Here is an 18,560-nt window from a genome sequence, read left to right as displayed (position 1 = left end):
ATGCTCTCTGACTGCGGTGGGTTGTTGGAGGGAGTCTTCAGTAGTAATGCTCTCTGACTGTGGTGGGTTGTTGGAGGGAGTCTTCAGTAGTAATGCACTCTGACTGCGGTGGGTTGTTGGAGGGAGTCTTCAGTAGTAAAATGCTCTCTGACTGCGGTGGGTTGTTGGAGGGAGTCTTCAGTAGTAAAATGCTCTCTGACTGCGATGGGTTGTTGGAGGGAGTCTTCAGTAGTAATGCTCTCTGACTGCGGTGGGTTTTGGAGGGAGTCTTCAGTAGTAATGCTCTCTGACTGCGGTGGGTTGTTGGAGGGAGTCTTCAGTAGTAATGCTCTCTGACTGTGGTGGGTTGTTGGAGGGAGTCTTCAGTAGTAATGCTCTCTGACTGTGGTGGGTTGTTGGAGGGAGTCTTCAGTAGTAATGCTCTCTGACTGTGGTGGGTTGTTGGAGGGAGTCTTCAGTAGTAATGCTCTCTGACTGCTTTGGGTTGTTGGAGGGAGTCTTCAGTAGTAATGCTCTCTGACTGTGGTGGGTTGTTGGAGGGAGTCTTCAGTAGTAATGCTCTCTGACTGCGGTGGGATGTGGGAGGGCGTCTTCAATAGTAATGCTCTCTGACTGCGGTGGGTTGTTGGAGGGAGTCTTCAGTAGTAATGCTCTCTGACTGCGGTGGGTTGTTGGAGGGAGTCTTCAGTAGTAATGCTCTCTGACTGCGGTGGGTTGTTGGAGGGGGTCTTCAGTAGTAATGCTCTCTGACTGTGGTGGGTTGTTGGAGGGAGTCTTCAGTAGTAATGCTCTCTGACTGTGGTGGGTTGTTGGAGGGAGTCTTCAGTAGTAATGCTCTCTGACTGTGGTGGGTTGTTGGAGGGAGTCTTCAGTAGTAATGCTCTCTGACTGTGGTGGGTTGTTGGAGGGAGTCTTCAGTAGTAATGCTCTCTGACTGTGGTGGGTTGTTGGAGGGAGTCTTCAGTAGTAATGCTCTCTGACTGTGGTGGGTTGTTGGAGGGAGTCTTCAGTAGTAATGCACTCTGACTGCGGTGGGTTGTTGGAGGGAGTCTTCAGTAGTAAAATGCTCTCTGACTGCGGTGGGTTGTTGGAGGGAGTCTTCAGTAGTAAAATGCTCTCTGACTGCGATGGGTTGTTGGAGGGAGTCTTCAGTAGTAATGCTCTCTGACTGCGGTGGGTTTTGGAGGGAGTCTTCAGTAGTAATGCTCTCTGACTGCGGTGGGTTGTTGGAGGGAGTCTTCAGTAGTAATGCTCTCTGACTGCGATGGGTTGTTGGAGGGAGTCTTCAGTAGTAATGCTCTCTGACTGCGGTGGGTTGTTGGAGGGAGTCTTCAGTAGTAATGCTCTCTGACTGCGGTGGGTTTTGGAGGGAGTCTTCAGTAGTAATGCTCTCTGACTGCGGTGGGTTGTTGGAGGGAGTCTTCAGTAGTAATGCTCTCTGACTGCGGTGGGTTGTTGGAGGGAGTCTTCAGTAGTAATGCTCTCTGACTGTGGTGGGTTGTTGGAGGGAGTCTTCAGTAGTAATGCTCTCTGACTGTGGTGGGTTGTTGGAGGGAGTCTTCAGTAGTAATGCTCTCTGACTGTGGTGGGTTGTTGGAGGGAGTCTTCAGTAGTAATGCTCACTGACTGCGGTGGGTTGTGAGCAGATGTGTTGTGGTAACAGAGGGTTGTTGTTCCTCTGAGCAAGACCTGGGTCTGACTGAAGATAAAGACTGAGGGATGGGTTACAGGCTGGAAATCAGCAGGGAGATGAATGCACTTGTTCAGGTCAACATCTGTATGGGAACGAACCCTCAGTGTGTTCAGTCCCACACACACATCGGACTCAAAGCTCAGAGCCTATGTGCTCTGTTGAACCCTGTGGAAGCACATGCACGCGCACACACACACACACACACTCACAATACCACAAACACCAACGTGTTTGTGTTCATATGTGCGGCACACTGCATAATTTATCCGGGCTGCTCTGTATTAATAATGCAGTGGTGTAACACAAACAGTGAGAAGTGGAGCTGCGATCATCTGGGTCTGGGTCAAGTGAAAGAACTGCCAGCCAGCACAGGTGGCGCTTTGTCTGGAGTGTGCCCAGGGAGAGGGAGGGGTGAGAGGGGAGAGAGGAGGAGGGAAACAGGGGGAAGGAGAGCTGAATGTGGCACTATATACAGTACTGTAGACTCCAGGCTGTATGGTTAATGTAGGAGCCAAATAAATTCTGGATATGAAGGCAGATTATGACAATAAAATAAAAAATAATAAAAAGTCGAGCAAATAAAGCGATACACCATGGATCACAATGATGTAAGAGATGAGAGGCTTCCAAACAGTATAAATCCCTGTTGTTTATACTGCAGACATCCTGTATTTCAATTTACGCAGCAGGGCCATGCCAAAAGACCACACTTTGTGTGTTAGTTAGGCTTATGTGCTCTTATAAGTATTTATTGATTTTGGCACTGCGTCTCGTTTGTCATTAAGCGTGCAGTGTGTTACATCTGGCTTTAAGCTTTCCGCTCAGACTGCAGTCCCACTGAAAAACAAACATGCAAATCATACTGACACGAACACTGAATCTGTGGAGTGACACACACAAACACACACACAGACAGAGACACACAGATACAGATATACGCACGCACACACACACACAGACATTATTTAGTATGCATTGAGCAGTGGCTCCTCGTATGTCACTCGTCTCACTGTCTAGTACCACCGCAGTGTGAGGAATTCTCACCACGCCCCCCCCCCCCGTGGAAAAACGAGAACCCTGTTGGGGACTGGAGCATCTGGAGGATCAGCCCCTCCCCCTCCTCTCATCCCTTTAATGACATCAGAGGCTCTGCTCGGTGAGTGGACCCCCGTGGTGGAGGGTCAGAGGCTGAGGCACCAGGTGCAGGGCCAGGAGCTGGAGCCACGCTCACTGGGACAGGAGAGGGGAGGGAGGGGGGAGTGGGTCACTAGGGATTTACATGTATAGGGATAGTCCTCACTGCACTCACACTTACACCGGTGACAGGAATAATATACATGGTCCCTGTTCAACTATCAATGACATGTTGGATCTGCTAGGGATTGGCATGCTGCTTATTAACATGACATGGTAATAAGGGTCGTACTACTGCAGTTAAACGAGTGCTGGTTGAAAACTCAAGGTTAGCTGGGATTACCATCTGTCAATCAATAGCTGGTGTGAGCCAATGGAAACTCTTTGATGCGGCAGGCATGCAGACAGGGAGCTTCCATAGGCCTGAATAATGAGGTGATTGACAGTGTTAATGATGTGATAATTCCTCCCATCATGCATTAAGAAGCCTAATTTCACCTAGTAGTAGGATAATAAGTCACAGACGATCCATACTGATTTCTACCTCCCTTACTTCTCCCTCTCTGTCTCCTATCAGGATGAGTGTCGGAACTTCATGAAGGTTTTGCTGAGTCGACAAGGAGGTCTGTTTGTATGTGGGACCAATGCCTTCAATCCGCTGTGTGCCAACTATACTGTGAGTACCTATAGAACGCACGCACACACACATACATCATCTCTCTTACTCAATCAGCAGTCATTACTGCTTCGGGAAGCTGAGCACATCTCTACCTGTCAGCAGTTCAGTCATGCATCAGAGTTTAATGATTGGTGCGTCATTGATAAATGGACTATGATTTTTCCTGGAACCTAGAGCTCAATCACAAACACCATTAGGCATATTGCTTACTTGCACATTTACATCTTATTTGCCTCATTTGTTCGATACCTAAGGCAGAGAGAGACAGAGGCCCTTAGCAAGGCAACAAAGGCCCGCTTTCCTCAGATATCGGTTGCTGTTGTACAATGCTTACACTTGTATGTGGAGCTTGCAGATTGTTGGGTTCTGAGAATATGAAACATACTTATTCATGTCACTGAGGGAGTAAGGGGAATATATAACGTTTACATTCTGTCAGGATATGTTACTGTTAGCCATCCGGGATCCTATGGGAGGAAAAGATACACAGTCTGGTACGAGTCAACATGTGGAGTGAGCAGAAGTCAGGTCAGATGACGTGAGGAAGAACAGATATCACTAAGGTTCTGTCTAGCAACAGAGATGCATTGGCTGTTCAGATGTGTAGGAGGAGACTCCGCATAGGAGGTAGGGTTAAATATCAGTGCTTGTGTGAATGTGTTTTTCGTCTTATGCAGCTGTATGACCCAATCAGGGAATAAACATAGTTTGAGCTTTATTAAGGGTCCGTGAAATGTTATAAGGTTCATTTATAACCTAACAAGATGATCAGAGTACAGAGACGAGGGCTGGGAGAGTGTGAGCCAGAACTGAGGAGGAGGCTGAACTGAGGAGGAGGCTGTGCTTATGATGTATCTGGATGGTTAGTTTCTTCCCCTCTGGTGAAACCCAGCCAGGCCAGTTGGAAGGAAAACGCTAAGTGGTTGTACTGCTCATGTACCTGGAGCTGCTCACCACCCGACCCACTCTGTCCTGAAAGAGGATCAGACATACCCCATTTACCTGTTCCATATCACAACCAAATCCTTGCTCTGCCAATCAGACAACAACAAAAAAGTGTGCATAAATATGAATAATTTGCTCAGTCGGTTTCTCAACGTTCCTCCAGAATATCTATTAGCAGAAGGAAATGGGGAGGGAGAAAGGGAGGTGGATGGGGGGTCCAGTTTCACCATCAAAGGCTTTCAAATAAGTGATATGTTCAGTCTGTCACATCTCCAACATACCAGCACACTGACTCCCTCCTCTATACCTGGCCCATTATCTCTGGCTGTTAATGACACTAAGCAGTGCATACCTGCGCTGGGCTGACGTGCTCAGGGCTTCTCCTGGGACTAGTTAGCGAACCTAGGGTTTATTTATAGCTAGTTTTAATGACAACCGCAGTATTTCATTTATTTAATTAATTTTCAATCGGTGATGGTGTGTCTGTGTGACGATTTCGCCTGTGGTTGTTTAGCTGCATGCGTTTCAAAAGGTTGTGTTTGTGTGTATTTGTTCCATTTGCATAATTGCAGAGGGTGAATAATAATATTGTGAATATTTTATAATATATGCTAATTGCCATACTCTGTGGGCATGTACAGGTAACTACCAAAATAATGGAAACACTTGAGTAAATGAGGGATAGAAAGTATATTGAAAGCAGGTGTTTCCACACAGGTGTGGATCCTGACTTAATTAAGCAATTAACATCCCATCATGCTTAGGGTCATGTATAACAATTTTGGGCAGGCCATTATTTTGCCAATTATTTTGGCTACCATGTCTATGCCCCCATAGGATGACAATGCCCTCATCAACAAGGCACGTGTGGTCACTGAATGGTTTAATGAGCATGAAAATTATGTAAACCATATGCCATGGTCATCTCAGTCACCCGATCTCAAACCAATTGAACACCTACAGTATGAGAGATTCTGGAGTGGCACCTCAGACAGCGTTTTCCACCGTAGAGTTCCAGAAACAGCATTGAAGCTGTTCTGGTTTGTGGTGGCCCAACGCCCAATTAAGACACTTTATGTTGGAGTTTTATTCATTTTGGCAGTTGCATGTATGTTTACTGTATGTGAAGGTGAACTTCACTCTGTTTTCCAGCAACATTATATAGTATAGTGAACTGTTTGCACGTGTTCTTTCCAGGGAGACACTCTGGAGATGGTGGGAGAGACAGTCAGTGGGATGGCCCGCTGTCCCTATGATCCTAAACACGCCAACGTGGCTCTGTTCGCAGGTTTGGAAACACTCATTGCTTTAAACACCTCATTGTGTAGCTGCAGTAGTTCCCCGTCATCACACAATCTTTGGCCGTGGTTGAAACAATAGGAAACCTTTATTGCACATTACTGAGCAGTAGAAATAGAGGGATTTGTCCACTCTGTACTAGAGGCTCTGTTGCACCACTGTAATTATCTCTAATGTACTTATACATTGTTCATTGATCAACAGTCGAATGCATTGAGTTGTGTAATGTAATGTCAAACTACCTTCTGCGATGTTCTATGCTGTGATATGAGCTGTTATTATGCTGTGTTATGAGCTGTCACTATGCTGTGTTATGAGCTGTCACTATGCTGTGTTATGAGCTGTCACTATGCTGTGATATGAGCTGTTACTATGCTGTGTTATGAGCTGTCACTATGCTGTGACATGAGCTGTTACTATGCTGTGATATGAGCTGTTACTATGCTGTGTTGTGAGCTGTTACTATGCTGTGATATGAGCTGTTCCCATTGTATCTGACTGTGTGTTTTTTGCCAGAGGGGAATCTGTTTACGGCCACTGTGACGGACTTCCTGGCGATAGACGCTGTGATCTACCGTAGCCTGGGGGACAGTCCTGCACTCCGCACAGTCAAACACGACTCCAAATGGTTCAGAGGTACTTCCACGTGTATTTATTTGTGTGTGCGCATGTGTGTGTGCGTGTGCATCTGTGTGTGTATGTGTCCGCCTGCGTGTGTGTATTTGTTTGTGTGTGTGTGTTGCCTCTGTTGTTAGAAGGCTCTGTTTATGACTACATCACTTACTATCAGGATCAATATCTGTGTCAGACTTACTGCATTGCCTTAGTCAGCGGCATCCCTGCTGAGGTCAGAGGATCCAGGGCTGCGAGATCAGGTCTGCTCTGTCTGTATGTGGCTGGATGGCCTGAGTAGTATTCAGTAGGAACCAAACAATAACAGGTTTTGAAACTGACAACGAAAAAAAATGCTCAAAGTGTATGCCTGCTTAGCAACGCTGGTGTTTGTGTCTGGGATTAGGGAGTTATCTGACTCGGTCTCTTACAGCTCTATGGAGATGTGTTTGTTGTGTAACATGGTCCTCTCCCATCCTTTTCCAGAGCCCTATTTTGTCAGTTCAGTGGAATGGGGTCCTCACATCTACTTCTTCTTCAGAGAGATGGCCATGGAGTTTAACTATCTGGAGAAGGTACGAGACAAAATGGTAAAGCTTTGGACACGCCCCTCTGTGTCGTGTGTCTGCCTGCCTGGATGTTCCATCTCATGTTATTATTCAAATGTCAATACCAGCCTGGTACTTCTGATGATCTTTTTCCCTGTATCTGTGCTGTTGCATATCTAGACGGGATAAAGCCTTTTCATTACCGGTCCAAATGGCATCAGTCATATCAGAGTGGAAATACGTGCTCATGCAAAAAAATATGACCATAACAAGAATCCTTTTTATCTAATAAATTAGCAATTCACATTTGGTGGAAATGTGCTAGCGCAGGCATTTTGTGCTGCATGTTTGTAGGGCTCTCAGTAAGTGGATACTTACACTGTACCACGGTAGTTTGGGATGAGATTGTCCAAAGAAGCAGTTTTCAAATGCACTGATGATTTCATGAATACTAGATCTTAATTTACCATTTTAAAACAATGATCTGTCAAATGTGGTATCATGCATCGCAAATACTTTACATTTTTATGAGTTCACCCAAGGGCTAAAAAGGTTTTTATCTTCATTTTGAACGATTGTTCTGACTTAAATCTGTCAAACTTTATTATACATTCTCCATGAGTATGATCCCATGAATATTGCAACCACTAAATCTACTGTGTGAAATATATGTGCTACCAACTGACCCAGCGCGGAAAACTCTGTGCATAGTCATTGATGTGTAGTATGGTGCGAGTTCATTGACTGTTCTATCTGTTCCACGTGCTTGCGTGCACGTGTGTTCAGGTACAGGTGTCTCGGGTGTCTCGGGTGTGTAAGGGGGACCTGGGTGGTTCTCAGAGGGTGTTGGAGAAGCAGTGGACGTCGTTCCTGAAGGCCAGACTGAACTGCTCCGTCCCTGGAGACTCCCACTTCTACTTCAATCTGCTCCACTCCACCAGCCCTGTCATCAGGATGCACGGCAGGGACATCATCCTGGGAGTCTTCTCCACCCCCGCCAACAGGTACACACACACCGGCAGACTGACAGAGGTCCCTGAAGAGAGGGAGATGGTTAGGGCTTATGGGGGAAGATACAGTTCTCGATTAGGCGGAACACATTTATTTGCTTCATGGGTTTGCTTTTAGAGAGGAAGACAGTTAACAGATTGGAGTGATGAAATAGAAAGAAAAGGAACGAGGGATGCTGCTGGGTAAGAGGAAGATTAGATGAGGTTGAAGATGGCTGCAGAGAAAGCATGAGGGAGCACAATAAACAGACTTAACAGCACAAGAGAGTAGAGGAAAGATGTGTCTCCTGTGTTATATACCATATATCATGCAGACGTTTCAGGCTATCGTGTGTGTGTGTGTGTGTGTGTGCGTGTGTGTGGTGAATACAGAGCAGACTCTAATAGGGATTCAACACAGGTCTCCCATGCAGATGAGCCAGCAGGATGCCTATCAGCAGAGAGCAAACCTCAACTAATGCCAGCTCTAATAACATCCTCTACTCATAATGGCTGCTGTTGTGGCAGCCAGGAGAGGAAGAGAGAGGAGGAGGAAGACCCCCTCAAACCCATTCAAGGACAAGGAAGTCAATAATGGGAAACATCTGCCGCGCTACCCCCCGCCACCCTTTAAGAGTTAAAACTGTTTCATCAGCTGTATCTTATCTTTGGGCTGGGGGGATGGGAGGGATGGGAGGGATGGGAGGGCTGGGAGAGCTGGGAGAGGGATGGGGGCTAGAAGGGAGCGGTGCACCTGCAGAGAGAGATGGATGGTTTATACAGGGCCAACAACGGCTTACAGATAACACTGTGACCAGCGTGTCAGGGAGAGGCCCAGCTGAACACACACTACCTGCCTAGTCACCGCGCCGCCGCTGTGCTCCATTATAAATCAGAGAGAGAGCGAGAGGGAGAGAGGTACGCTGTAAACCTCCCCAACACTGTGTGGTCCGCTGCAGCATACTTTTAAAGCTCTTACCAGACATATTGCTTTTGCCGGTTGCGTGTGGTGAGCACAGCAGGGAAGAGGGTTTGGGAAATCTGGAGTGGCCATTTTGAGATAGTGTATCATCTCCCGCATGTGCACATTTGCTACCAGTGTGGGAATTGTGGAAAAAGAGCTCTGGTTTAAGAGTTTCCCACCAGCATCCCCCAATGTTTGCTTGTTATTAATTATTTTATCATGCCTACAAAGCCAGGATAGAGTTTACAGCCCCATGAAGCTTCCTGGTCTGTGGCATTAGCTAGCTAGCCTAGCAACTACACCAAATCCTTGGTTGACTGGTTGACAGTTCAGTGTGTCCACCTCTCCTACCTCTGGTCCTTCCTGTCTGAGGGGATGAACAGTAGGCTTGGGTTTCTTCTAAGCACCTGATCCTTCTCACTGCACTGCACAGCCCAACCAAACCTCCCGGAGCTGCAGGAGGTCAGGGATCTATAGGAGCAGTGGGGGCTATGAGAGGAGGATATGAGAGAGCCTCTGAGCCTGCAGGTAAAGGGGAGGGGTGCTTTTTATAGCGGCAGGATAGAGAGACAGACTATTTGAGAAGATAACAGGTGGAGAGGTGAGCAAAGCCGGGCTAGGCTATGCTATACACTAGCCTGGGGCTAGGCTACTTGGCTACTGTGCAAGATGGGCTTAGCAGTACTAGACATGGCCTGAAAAGATGGTGCCTGGGCCTCGGCTGGAGAAGTTCCTCCAGGGAAGTGCAGGGCTCTGGGGTGACTTAGTCACGTATGCTGCTTTTTGTTTTTCTAAACTTGGCACCGAGGCTCCAACGCTGCGTACAGAGCCCTCAGCGCACCGTAGGCTACAATAGCCTACATCGACTTTCCCTCCATTTCGGAGGGAAACAGCTGTGAAGCGAGCTGTAGCCTATTGCGTGTTTATGTGTCTGTTATTAAAGGATGTGAAACAATGTTGCGTATGAATTACAGGGGGCAGTTTGAAGAAGCAAATCCCATTCGAAACATCCTTGCTTTCTCTGTTAAATCTTACTAGATGCTGTTCTAAATCAAACAGGCAATAGCAGATGACCAACAGCAATTTGGGGATATTGACTAATTGCCCCCCTGATGGCCCGTAGGGGCTCTTAAAGTATTCAGATGATTGGTTAGAATAATCTTTCAGAACACACACACCTAGCCTATGGTCAATCAGCACACAGTTGTCTGGACACTTTCCAGGTCAGTCACATTCTGTCTTCTTTTCGTATCGAAAACTAATGCAACTGGTAGTCTATTAATAGGCTACAGTCAGACTTGACATATTGGTGCCAATCACTAGTAGCCTAATACTCCTCCAATGGATGGAGCGATTCGGTGTGCTGCTGACAAGTTTGAGGGAATCGTCCAGAACACGCCTCAGTGCCTTGCTGAAGGCACTTCCTATCCAACATATGCTGTCTGAGTCTGGTTTTCAATGAAATACCCTAGGCCTAGTTTTATTATTGATAATAATATTATATTGCAAATTGTAAGAAAATAAATCACTACCAGGTTAAAATAACTTTTCTTTGTTTCTTCTAGACTATTGAACATGTGCATTTTTTCCTATATTAGTTAATTGAAGTATTAGTAAACTTATGGATTAGGCTAGTACATTTTCCAAGTAATCCTCACAACCATGTTTTATTCTGTCTACAAGGAAGGAAATGAAAGGATTGCATATGATTTCTGTTCAATCACATGCAGCTCAGATACTATATCTTTGTCTATAAAAATGTATAGCCTGTTTTCAGTCAGCCGGGGTGCCCCACCAGCCAGCCGTGAGCACGTGGACGAAAGAGTCGCCTACGAAGGAGTTCCGCTTCTTCTGCAGCATTCACTGTAATACATAACGCTTTGTGGCGGTGCTTCGGAGTTAGTCAGAGCAGGGGGCCCTCTGGAGACCCAGCCTCATAGGAGCCATTAGGATGACATGGTGTCAGAGGGAGGCGTCTCCAGTTGACAGGAGAGCAGTGAGGCTGTGCCACCAGGGAGATGCGGTGGCAGTCACAGCTGGATACCTCCCCTGGGCCCTGGGTTGAGGCAGGAGCTGAATAAATACTTGGTCCTTACCAGGTGGAGAGACAGAAAAAGGTGGAGAGACAGAGAGACAGAGAGGTGGAGGGAGAAAGGGAGGGGTGGAGGGACAGAGAGAGACGGAGGGACAGAGAGAGACGGAGGGACAGAGAGAGACGGAGGGACAGAGAGAGACGGAGAGACAGAAAGAGGTGGAGGGACAGAGAGAGGTGGAGGGACAGAGAGAGACGGAGAGAGGTGGAGGGAGAAAGGGAGAGGTGGAGGGACAGAGAGAGGTGGAGGGACAGAGAGAGGTGGAGGGACAGAGAGAGGTGGAGGGACAGAGAGAGGTGGAGGGACAGAGAGAGGTGGAGGGACAGAGAGAGGTTGAGGGACAGAGAGAGAGAGAGACAGGTGGAGAGAGAGACAGGTGGAGGGACAGAGAGAGGTGGAGGGACAGAGAGAGGTGGAGGGACAGAGAGAGGTGGAGGGACAGAGAGAGGTGGAGGGACAGAGAGAGGTGGAGGGACAGAGAGAGGTGAAGGGACAGAGAGAGGTGGAGAGAAAGCAGATGAGAGAAGTATAGAAAGACAAAGCAGAAAGGTTGAATAAGGTAAATGTGTGTGCAGAGAGGGGGAAGAGACAGAGGTGGAAGAGACATAAAATATGTAAAGACCCAGGTGAATAAAATAAACAATCCTCTCATCTTTCCTTGAACCTTGGCCTAGACTGAAGAACTCATTCCCCTCCACTGGCCTCCATCAGCTGTCATGCTGTCACCGGAGCTGGGCTATAGAGAGCTGTCAGTCTGCTGGTTAAACTGTGAGGGTGTGGTCTGGCATGAAGTCTGACCCCTCCACCGCCTCCTACAGCCTGTACTGACTGTCAGTCAACCCTTCTCACTGCACATCAAATTTGAACAACCTTTATTTGCACAATTCAACAGCTGTACATAGCCAAACTGATGCCAATTCATTTCAAACAAATGAGCAAAGAGAGATCAGAAGAAAAACAGAGAATGAAAGAGATGAGGGGATGAGAGAGAGAGAGCAAGAAAGAGCAGAGAGGACGGAGAAAATAAACAGGGAGAGAAGAAGGAGAAGAGGACAGAATACAGAAATATAGAGGCAAAGGCAGGGTAGGCTGCCAGGCAGTTGGAGAGAGGTTGACCTGGTCAAATGATGTATTAGGTTAGCATGTCACCCTGCTGGAAAATGCCTATGGTTTCTCAGCAGAGAGAGGCTAAACTCAGACAGCTTACCCAAACAAACAGTTCTCAGAGGATCCCTGGGTACCTACTCCAGCAGGCCTAGGGGCACAGGGGCAGCGCAGGGAGAGAGCCCATAAGCCCATCTGTCGGTTTGTGTCAAGACCTGAGCACAGGCACTACTTGACCTTAACACTGGAGTAATGGAGTGTTGGAGTGAGCAGCAAAGTGAGAGTGAGAGAGACTTTCTCTCTGCTGCTTTCTCTTTCTCCCCCTCTCTCTGCAGTGCTCTCTCACTTTCTCTCTTTCTCCCCCTCTCTGCAGTGCTCTCTCACTTTCTCTCTTTCTCCCCCTCTCTCTGCAGTGCTCTCTCACTTTCTCTCTTTCTCCCCCTCTCTCTGCAGTGCTCTCTCACTTTCTCTCTTTCTCCCCCTCTCTCTGCAGTGCTCTCTCAATTCTCTCTTTCTCTGCAGCTCTCACTCACTCTCCCTCACCCTTTCACACCCTCTCTCTTCCTCTCTCTCTCCCCCCTCTCTCAGGATGTAGTGTCAGAGTTAGGAAAGGGAAAATAGAGTAGGCGTGAAGTGCTCGGCAGGAACTGACTCACTCCCTAAGGTTCACTTTGTGCTGTACCAGAGAAGTCCTAGTCACTCAACAGACTCACACAACTTCTTAGCAAAAACAAGAGGTCTCAAAGGGAAGAGAAGCTCTCGGAGCAGGAGAGAAAGAGAGACGATAGTATTCACCCCCTGTTGTCCTGACATGGCTCTCTCTCTCCATCTCTCTGGTGTACACCTCCATTAACTACCACACTCAACACTACAGTAACAGTATTGTAGCGCTTCGTTCAGGGTGGGGGGACTTAGCTTCTTTTCACAGCAGATGTTCCATTCTGGGTCAATGAGTTCAATAGGAGTTTAGCAACAGCCAAGGTGTGCAAGCATTTTACTGGAACATGCTGTGTGTGGTCTCTACAGTATTTCCTATGAGTATTTCCTCATTTGTTGACTACTTATTTCCTGTGTATTCCCGGATTCTAACACACAACTTCCAGTTTGTATGCCAACTTCAATGTCATTCAGGATATAACCTTTATTGTCCATTTATATATATATTTTAAATTCAACTAGGCAAGTCGGTTAAAAACAAATGTTTATTTACAATGATGGCCTACCCCGGCCGAACCCGGGCCAATTGTGCGCCGCCCTATAGGACTCCCAATCACTGCCGGTTGTGATACAGCCTGGATTTGAACCAGGGTAGTAGTGCCGCCTCTAGCACTGAGACGCAGTGACTTAGACCGCTGCGCCACTCTATGCACCCCTACCTTATCCATTGTATCTGGTTCTCTCTCTGTAGTATCCCTGGTTCGGCTGTGTGTGCGTTCGACATGGAGCAGCTGGCTGGGGTGTTTGATGGGAGATTCAAGGAGCAGAAATCACCTGAGTCTATATGGACCCCTGTTCCTGACGAGCTCGTTCCCAAACCAAGGTACAGTATTGCCTTACCTGGCAATCATCTCCTGGCTCATTTTGATGAACTTTATGTGAGTCTAAAGTGTAAGAGTGTAAGACACCATTAACTGACCACAGATAACACTGAAATGGGTCAGTAAGGGGGAGCCTGTGCCTCAGTAAGGGTCAGTCTGTGCCTCATTATGGGGGAGCCTGTGCCTCAGTAAGGGGGAGCCTGTGTCTCAGTAAGGGTCATCCTGTGCCTCAATAAGGGTCATCCTGTGCCTCAATAAGGGTCAGCCTGTGCCTCAGTAAGGGGGAGCCTGTGCCTCAGTAAGGGGGAGCCTGTGCCTCAGTAAGGGGGAGCCTGTGCCTCAGTAAGGGTCAGCCTGTGCCTCAATAAGGGCCAGCCTGTGCCTCAGTAAGGGTCAACCTGTGCCTCAGTAAGGGGGAACCTGTGCCTCAGTAAGGGGGAACCTGTGCCTCAGTAAGGGGGAACCTGTGCCTCAGTAAGGGGGAGCCTGTGCCTCAGTAAGGGGGAACCTGTGCCTCAGTAAGGGGGAGCCTGTGCCTCAGAAAGGGGGAGCCTGTGCCTCAGTAAGGGTCAGCCTGTGCCTCAGTAAGGGGGAGCCTGTGCCTCAGTAAGGGGGAGCCTGTGCCTCAGTAAGGAGGAGCCTGTGCCTCAGTAAGGGGGAGCCTGTGCCTCAGTAAGGGTCAGCCTGTGCCTCAGTAAGGGGGAGCCTGTGCCTCAGTAAGGGGGCCTGTGCTAAACCCTGTATTTCACCCTCATCCAACAGGCCAGGGGGCTGTGCTGTTCAGGGCTCCAGGTTCAACTCATCCAATGGTTTCCCTGATGAGATGCTGAACTTTGTGAAGACCCACCCCCTGATGGACGAGGCCGTGCCCTCACTGGGACAGAGGCCCTGGATCGTCAGGACCATGGTCAGGTGAGGCTCTGTGATCGCATCAGGGGACATCACAGACTCAGAACTAGGAAACCTTTCGCACACATCCTGTGCTCTTTCCCTGCATCCTGTGCTGTTTCCCTGAGACATGTACACTTGTATGGCTTCATACCATTAGACACCATAGGAGTCTACTGTCATGTCTCAGGGCAAACTCATACACATACACACACATATTTGCATGGACACAAATTAGCCTCTGGGCTGGTTCTCCTTCTGTTTATGCCGGTCGGTTGATCCGCTCGCTGTGAGAGTTTGCTGCAGGAGGCAAGCAGCTGGGATGCATCAAACTACAATGGCCACCAGCCGAGCTAGAGGGAGGAGACTATTACTGTGAAAGTTGTATGTGGAATATGAATTACCCAGTGGAACGACTTCTTCTATTTTAGAACATTGACTCATACACACAGGACTTGTGTAGTTCAGCTACGGTGCTATTGTTTCAAGACAAGTCCATTCATCTGAATGATATTAATGACTGCTCTTGGTAATTAGTTCTGTATGTAAATTGGATGACTATTTTACTGTGTGAATTTCATTTAGTGAATGACCGTAAGAGGTATGCAGATTGGTTGTGTCCCAAATTGAGCCCTAGACCCTACCCTATTTGATAGGACCATGTAAGCTTAGTTATTGTAACATAAGCTCCAATATGCCGTTTGATAGGCTAGATGGAATTATCTCTATATTGCTAAGTCAAATTCTGTCAGATAAACGCAATAGCCTATTGGTTAATCAGGACAAGGGGTCGAGAGAGGATTGGGTGAAAAACACAGTGTCTCTATATCATCATCTTGTCTTCTTCCCCTTAGGTACCAGCTGAATAAGATGGTGATGGACACGGAGGCTGGCCCCTACAGAAACCGCACAGTGCTCTTCCTGGGCTCCAGCCGGGGGACCATCCTCAAGTTCCTGATCGTCCCCAACCGGGACAACACCGTGTCCAGCAGCAATGTCTTCCTGGAGGAGCTGGAGGGCTTCATCCCTGACAAGTAAGGGTTAACGGGTTACAGACAGTCTCTAATGGGTGCTGTTGTGATGGTCTTATTAATTATCTCTAAGTGTTTCACTGTAACACATGCATGGGACCGCAGGGGGGGATAGGAAGCAAACAGATGGGGTATTACTTGGTTATCTTTCAATGAGCCCAATTAGAAATGTTTAAGCAAGAGTCTCCTAACTAGAGCTATGGCAGCGGCGCTGCTAATTGTGCCCCCTGATCTATTCTCTGCTCAGACTGAGGGGAAAACGGGGCTCATTTACTGTAGTAAGAAACACTGTAGCACAGCAGCACAAACCTCGTTGGCAGGTGAAAGGAGGTTAAAACCGTTACTTCCCACCCTTCAAAACAATGCATTCATGTAGGCGTCAATGTGAGGTTCCATTCCACCAACAACTAAATGGGGAGCAGAGGAATCAAATCAGAGGGCAGATGAGTTAAGGCTGCAGCAATAGCGGCGGTGGTGCCGGTGTGTGAGTGTGTTTGGGGGTGATTTGCTGTGCTGTGATAGTGGTGTGACTGTGAGCCTGGTATAGGGGTGTGTGACAGGGCTTGCAGTCCCCCTCACAGCAGGGAGCCAGCTAATCAGGAGAGAGGGAATGGAGTAATCAGATCAGCCTTCTCCCAGCCTGCCCTTCCTTAACCCCAGACTAACTCCCCTAATGGGCCCAGGGTAGATAGACAGCCCCCGCCACCATCGCAGGGGCAACGGGAACACATCACAGATAGAGGTCCTCAAAGCCCAAATTGTTTTTTGATTGGCTGTCTGACATAATGATTATATTTCATATTTTCGACCTGGTAATGAACCATGAAATGACCCGGGGGAAACGGAGAGATTAATGGGCCACACTTTCATTATTTCTCAACCTGTCTCCATTTTACTTATTTTGTTTACTTATTTAGTTGTTCTTTCTCTCTCTCCATCTCTCACTCTCTTCTCCCTCCCCATCGCTCGTGCTCTCCTTCCGTCAGTCTGGTTTCTCACATAGTTTGTTTGCTGTGAGGTATGACTAACAACTTGATACTGTAGTGTGTGATACATTTCCCCTAATGACTCCTCAGATGCGAGCCATGTTTATTACCATAAACCATCTAAATAAGCCCATGCAGGAGTGAACATATGTATATAAATATATATAAATCCAGCCTACAAAGGCAGGTGTTTGGATATTATGGAAGTGCTAAGTACCAATTAGAGCCCATGCAGGGTGTAGCTGGTGGCTTTGATGGCCATCCAACCCCAGGCCTCAGTCATCAGCCATCAACACACTGCATACTAAAGATGACACTGTGACAAACAGGCTTCTGAAGGCCTTTTACTGCTTTCACTTTGATTGTTCTGCTTTTAGTCATAAACTGGTTTGAGTTATACTTAATGAAGCAGTGTTGTGTTGATATGATGTGCAGTGAGATCATGTTGTGTTCAGTTAGTGTGTGATATGATGAGGTCAGCTTGACCTCATCATGGTGTGTTGTGCAATAAGGCAACACTCTCACCGTCTCTCTGTGTGTGTGTGTTTTTAGATGTGGGGAGGACTCTCCGCAGGCGAGGCAGTTGTTGTCCCTGACTCTGGACTGGGTGAGCCAGTCTCTGCTGCTGGCCTTCCCCTCTTGTGTGGTCAGGGTCCCTGTGGCACGATGCCAGCTCTACTCACGCTGCATGAAGTAAGTTACACACATCACACACACCTTTCATCTCCACACACACACACACATCACACACACCTTTCAGCTCCACACACACACACACACACACACACACACACACACACACACACACACACACACACACACACCCCTCACCCACACCCCTCAGCCACACCTCTGTAGCCCACACACACCTCTCAGCCGCATACAGTATATCTGTAACACATCCTAAGCCCCGCCCACTCCCAATCATTACAATCACACCTTTAGTCAGGCCCTAAACCATCTGCCAACTTATACAGCCTACCCTTGGTGCACCAAACTACTTTACCACATCCCCAAGCGCTCTTCGACAAATCAGTAAATCTATTCGGCACAGTACACGCACATACACACACACATACACGCGTACACACACACACACACAGAGACGTCTTACTCTCTTGCTCTTTGGCCTTGCTGACGACTCACCACTGAGTCGTATTGCCTTGATGCCAGCAGACTCTAAACCTAGTGAGGCGTGACATACTGTAACGTATATGTCAAACATGTAATGTGTTCAATGAATCCGTGGTGTCTCTCTGCCCTGGGTGGTGCATCACTAAAGACTGTGTTTACTCTGTTTATCTCCAGGAACTGCATTGCCTCCAGGGACCCCTACTGTGGCTGGACCAGAGGAAGCACCTGCTCCTTCCTCAGGCCCGGGACCAGGTGAGGTGCTGGGGGGGAACGAGGGCACAGCACTGGCCTCTGTCTGGTTCCATGTCTGGTCCCTGTCTGCTATCGACCTGCCCCGTGTCTGGCTTGTACCTTTGTCTTGTTTCTGTCTGGCATCCGTTTGACCTCTGTCGTATCTATACCTGGTCTCTGTCTGGGTCTCTGTCTGGGTCTCTGTCCGGGCCTCTGCCTGGTTCTCTGTCCGGGTCTCTGCCTGGTTCTCTGTCTAGTCGATGCCTGGACCACCTGGGTTGCTGTGACACTCTCTATTTATACTGAGTGTTATGCCTAAACTCTGACAGAGCCTACAGTTATAAGCCTGCAACACAAGCTGTGGCTAGGCAAACATGTCCTCATTTAGTTATCCTGTCAGAGCGAGCTGTGTACATTTATTCATCCAGGAGATCTGCTATTGCCATTGTGTGTTCACAACAATGCTGCATTCTTCAACACAGCTTGATATCCATAGCTGGGTGTACATCTTTGTCAGGGTTGCGTTGCTCTTGTACGCCTGCCACAGAACGATTCCTGGCTGTCTTGGCAGCTCACCTCTTGTTCTGGGCTGTAAACCTTCCCACTCCCTCCTGCTCTGCCTCACGTCCGCCCAGCCCAGTGAAATCAAATCTCTTTTTAGAGAGGCAGCTTATTGAATTATGTGTGCAAAC

General features: G+C 47.9%; 1 protein-coding gene across 3 annotated transcripts in view; it reads left to right on the top strand.

The window, feature by feature from the left end:
- sema6bb (sema domain, transmembrane domain (TM), and cytoplasmic domain, (semaphorin) 6Bb) overlaps positions 1-18,560 on the top strand; it is a 151,149-nt gene that overhangs the window by 98,546 nt on the left and 34,043 nt on the right. The window contains exons 6-15 of one of the 3 annotated variants that reach the window (XM_036978093.2): positions 3,405-3,503; positions 5,649-5,739; positions 6,267-6,386; positions 6,849-6,937; positions 7,697-7,914; positions 13,469-13,600; positions 14,361-14,510; positions 15,341-15,520; positions 17,056-17,196; positions 17,812-17,889. In XM_036978093.2, the coding sequence (XP_036833988.2) occupies positions 3,405-3,503; positions 5,649-5,739; positions 6,267-6,386; positions 6,849-6,937; positions 7,697-7,914; positions 13,469-13,600; positions 14,361-14,510; positions 15,341-15,520; positions 17,056-17,196; positions 17,812-17,889 (1,298 nt within the window). Of the gene's footprint in view, positions 1-3,404; positions 3,504-5,648; positions 5,740-6,266; positions 6,387-6,848; positions 6,953-7,696; positions 7,915-13,468; positions 13,601-14,360; positions 14,511-15,340; positions 15,521-17,055; positions 17,197-17,811; positions 17,890-18,560 lie in introns of all 3 variants that reach the window. The other 2 variants (XM_036978094.2, XM_036978092.2) reach the window with 2 other exon arrangements.

This window comes from Oncorhynchus mykiss, chromosome 5 (genome assembly GCF_057628025.1).
Source record: "Oncorhynchus mykiss isolate SJ-2025 chromosome 5, ASM5762802v1, whole genome shotgun sequence".
NCBI classification, from domain to species: Eukaryota; Metazoa; Chordata; class Actinopteri; order Salmoniformes; family Salmonidae; genus Oncorhynchus; species Oncorhynchus mykiss.
Note: the sequence above shows the minus strand (reverse complement) of the source record. Positions and strands in the feature narration are given on the sequence as shown.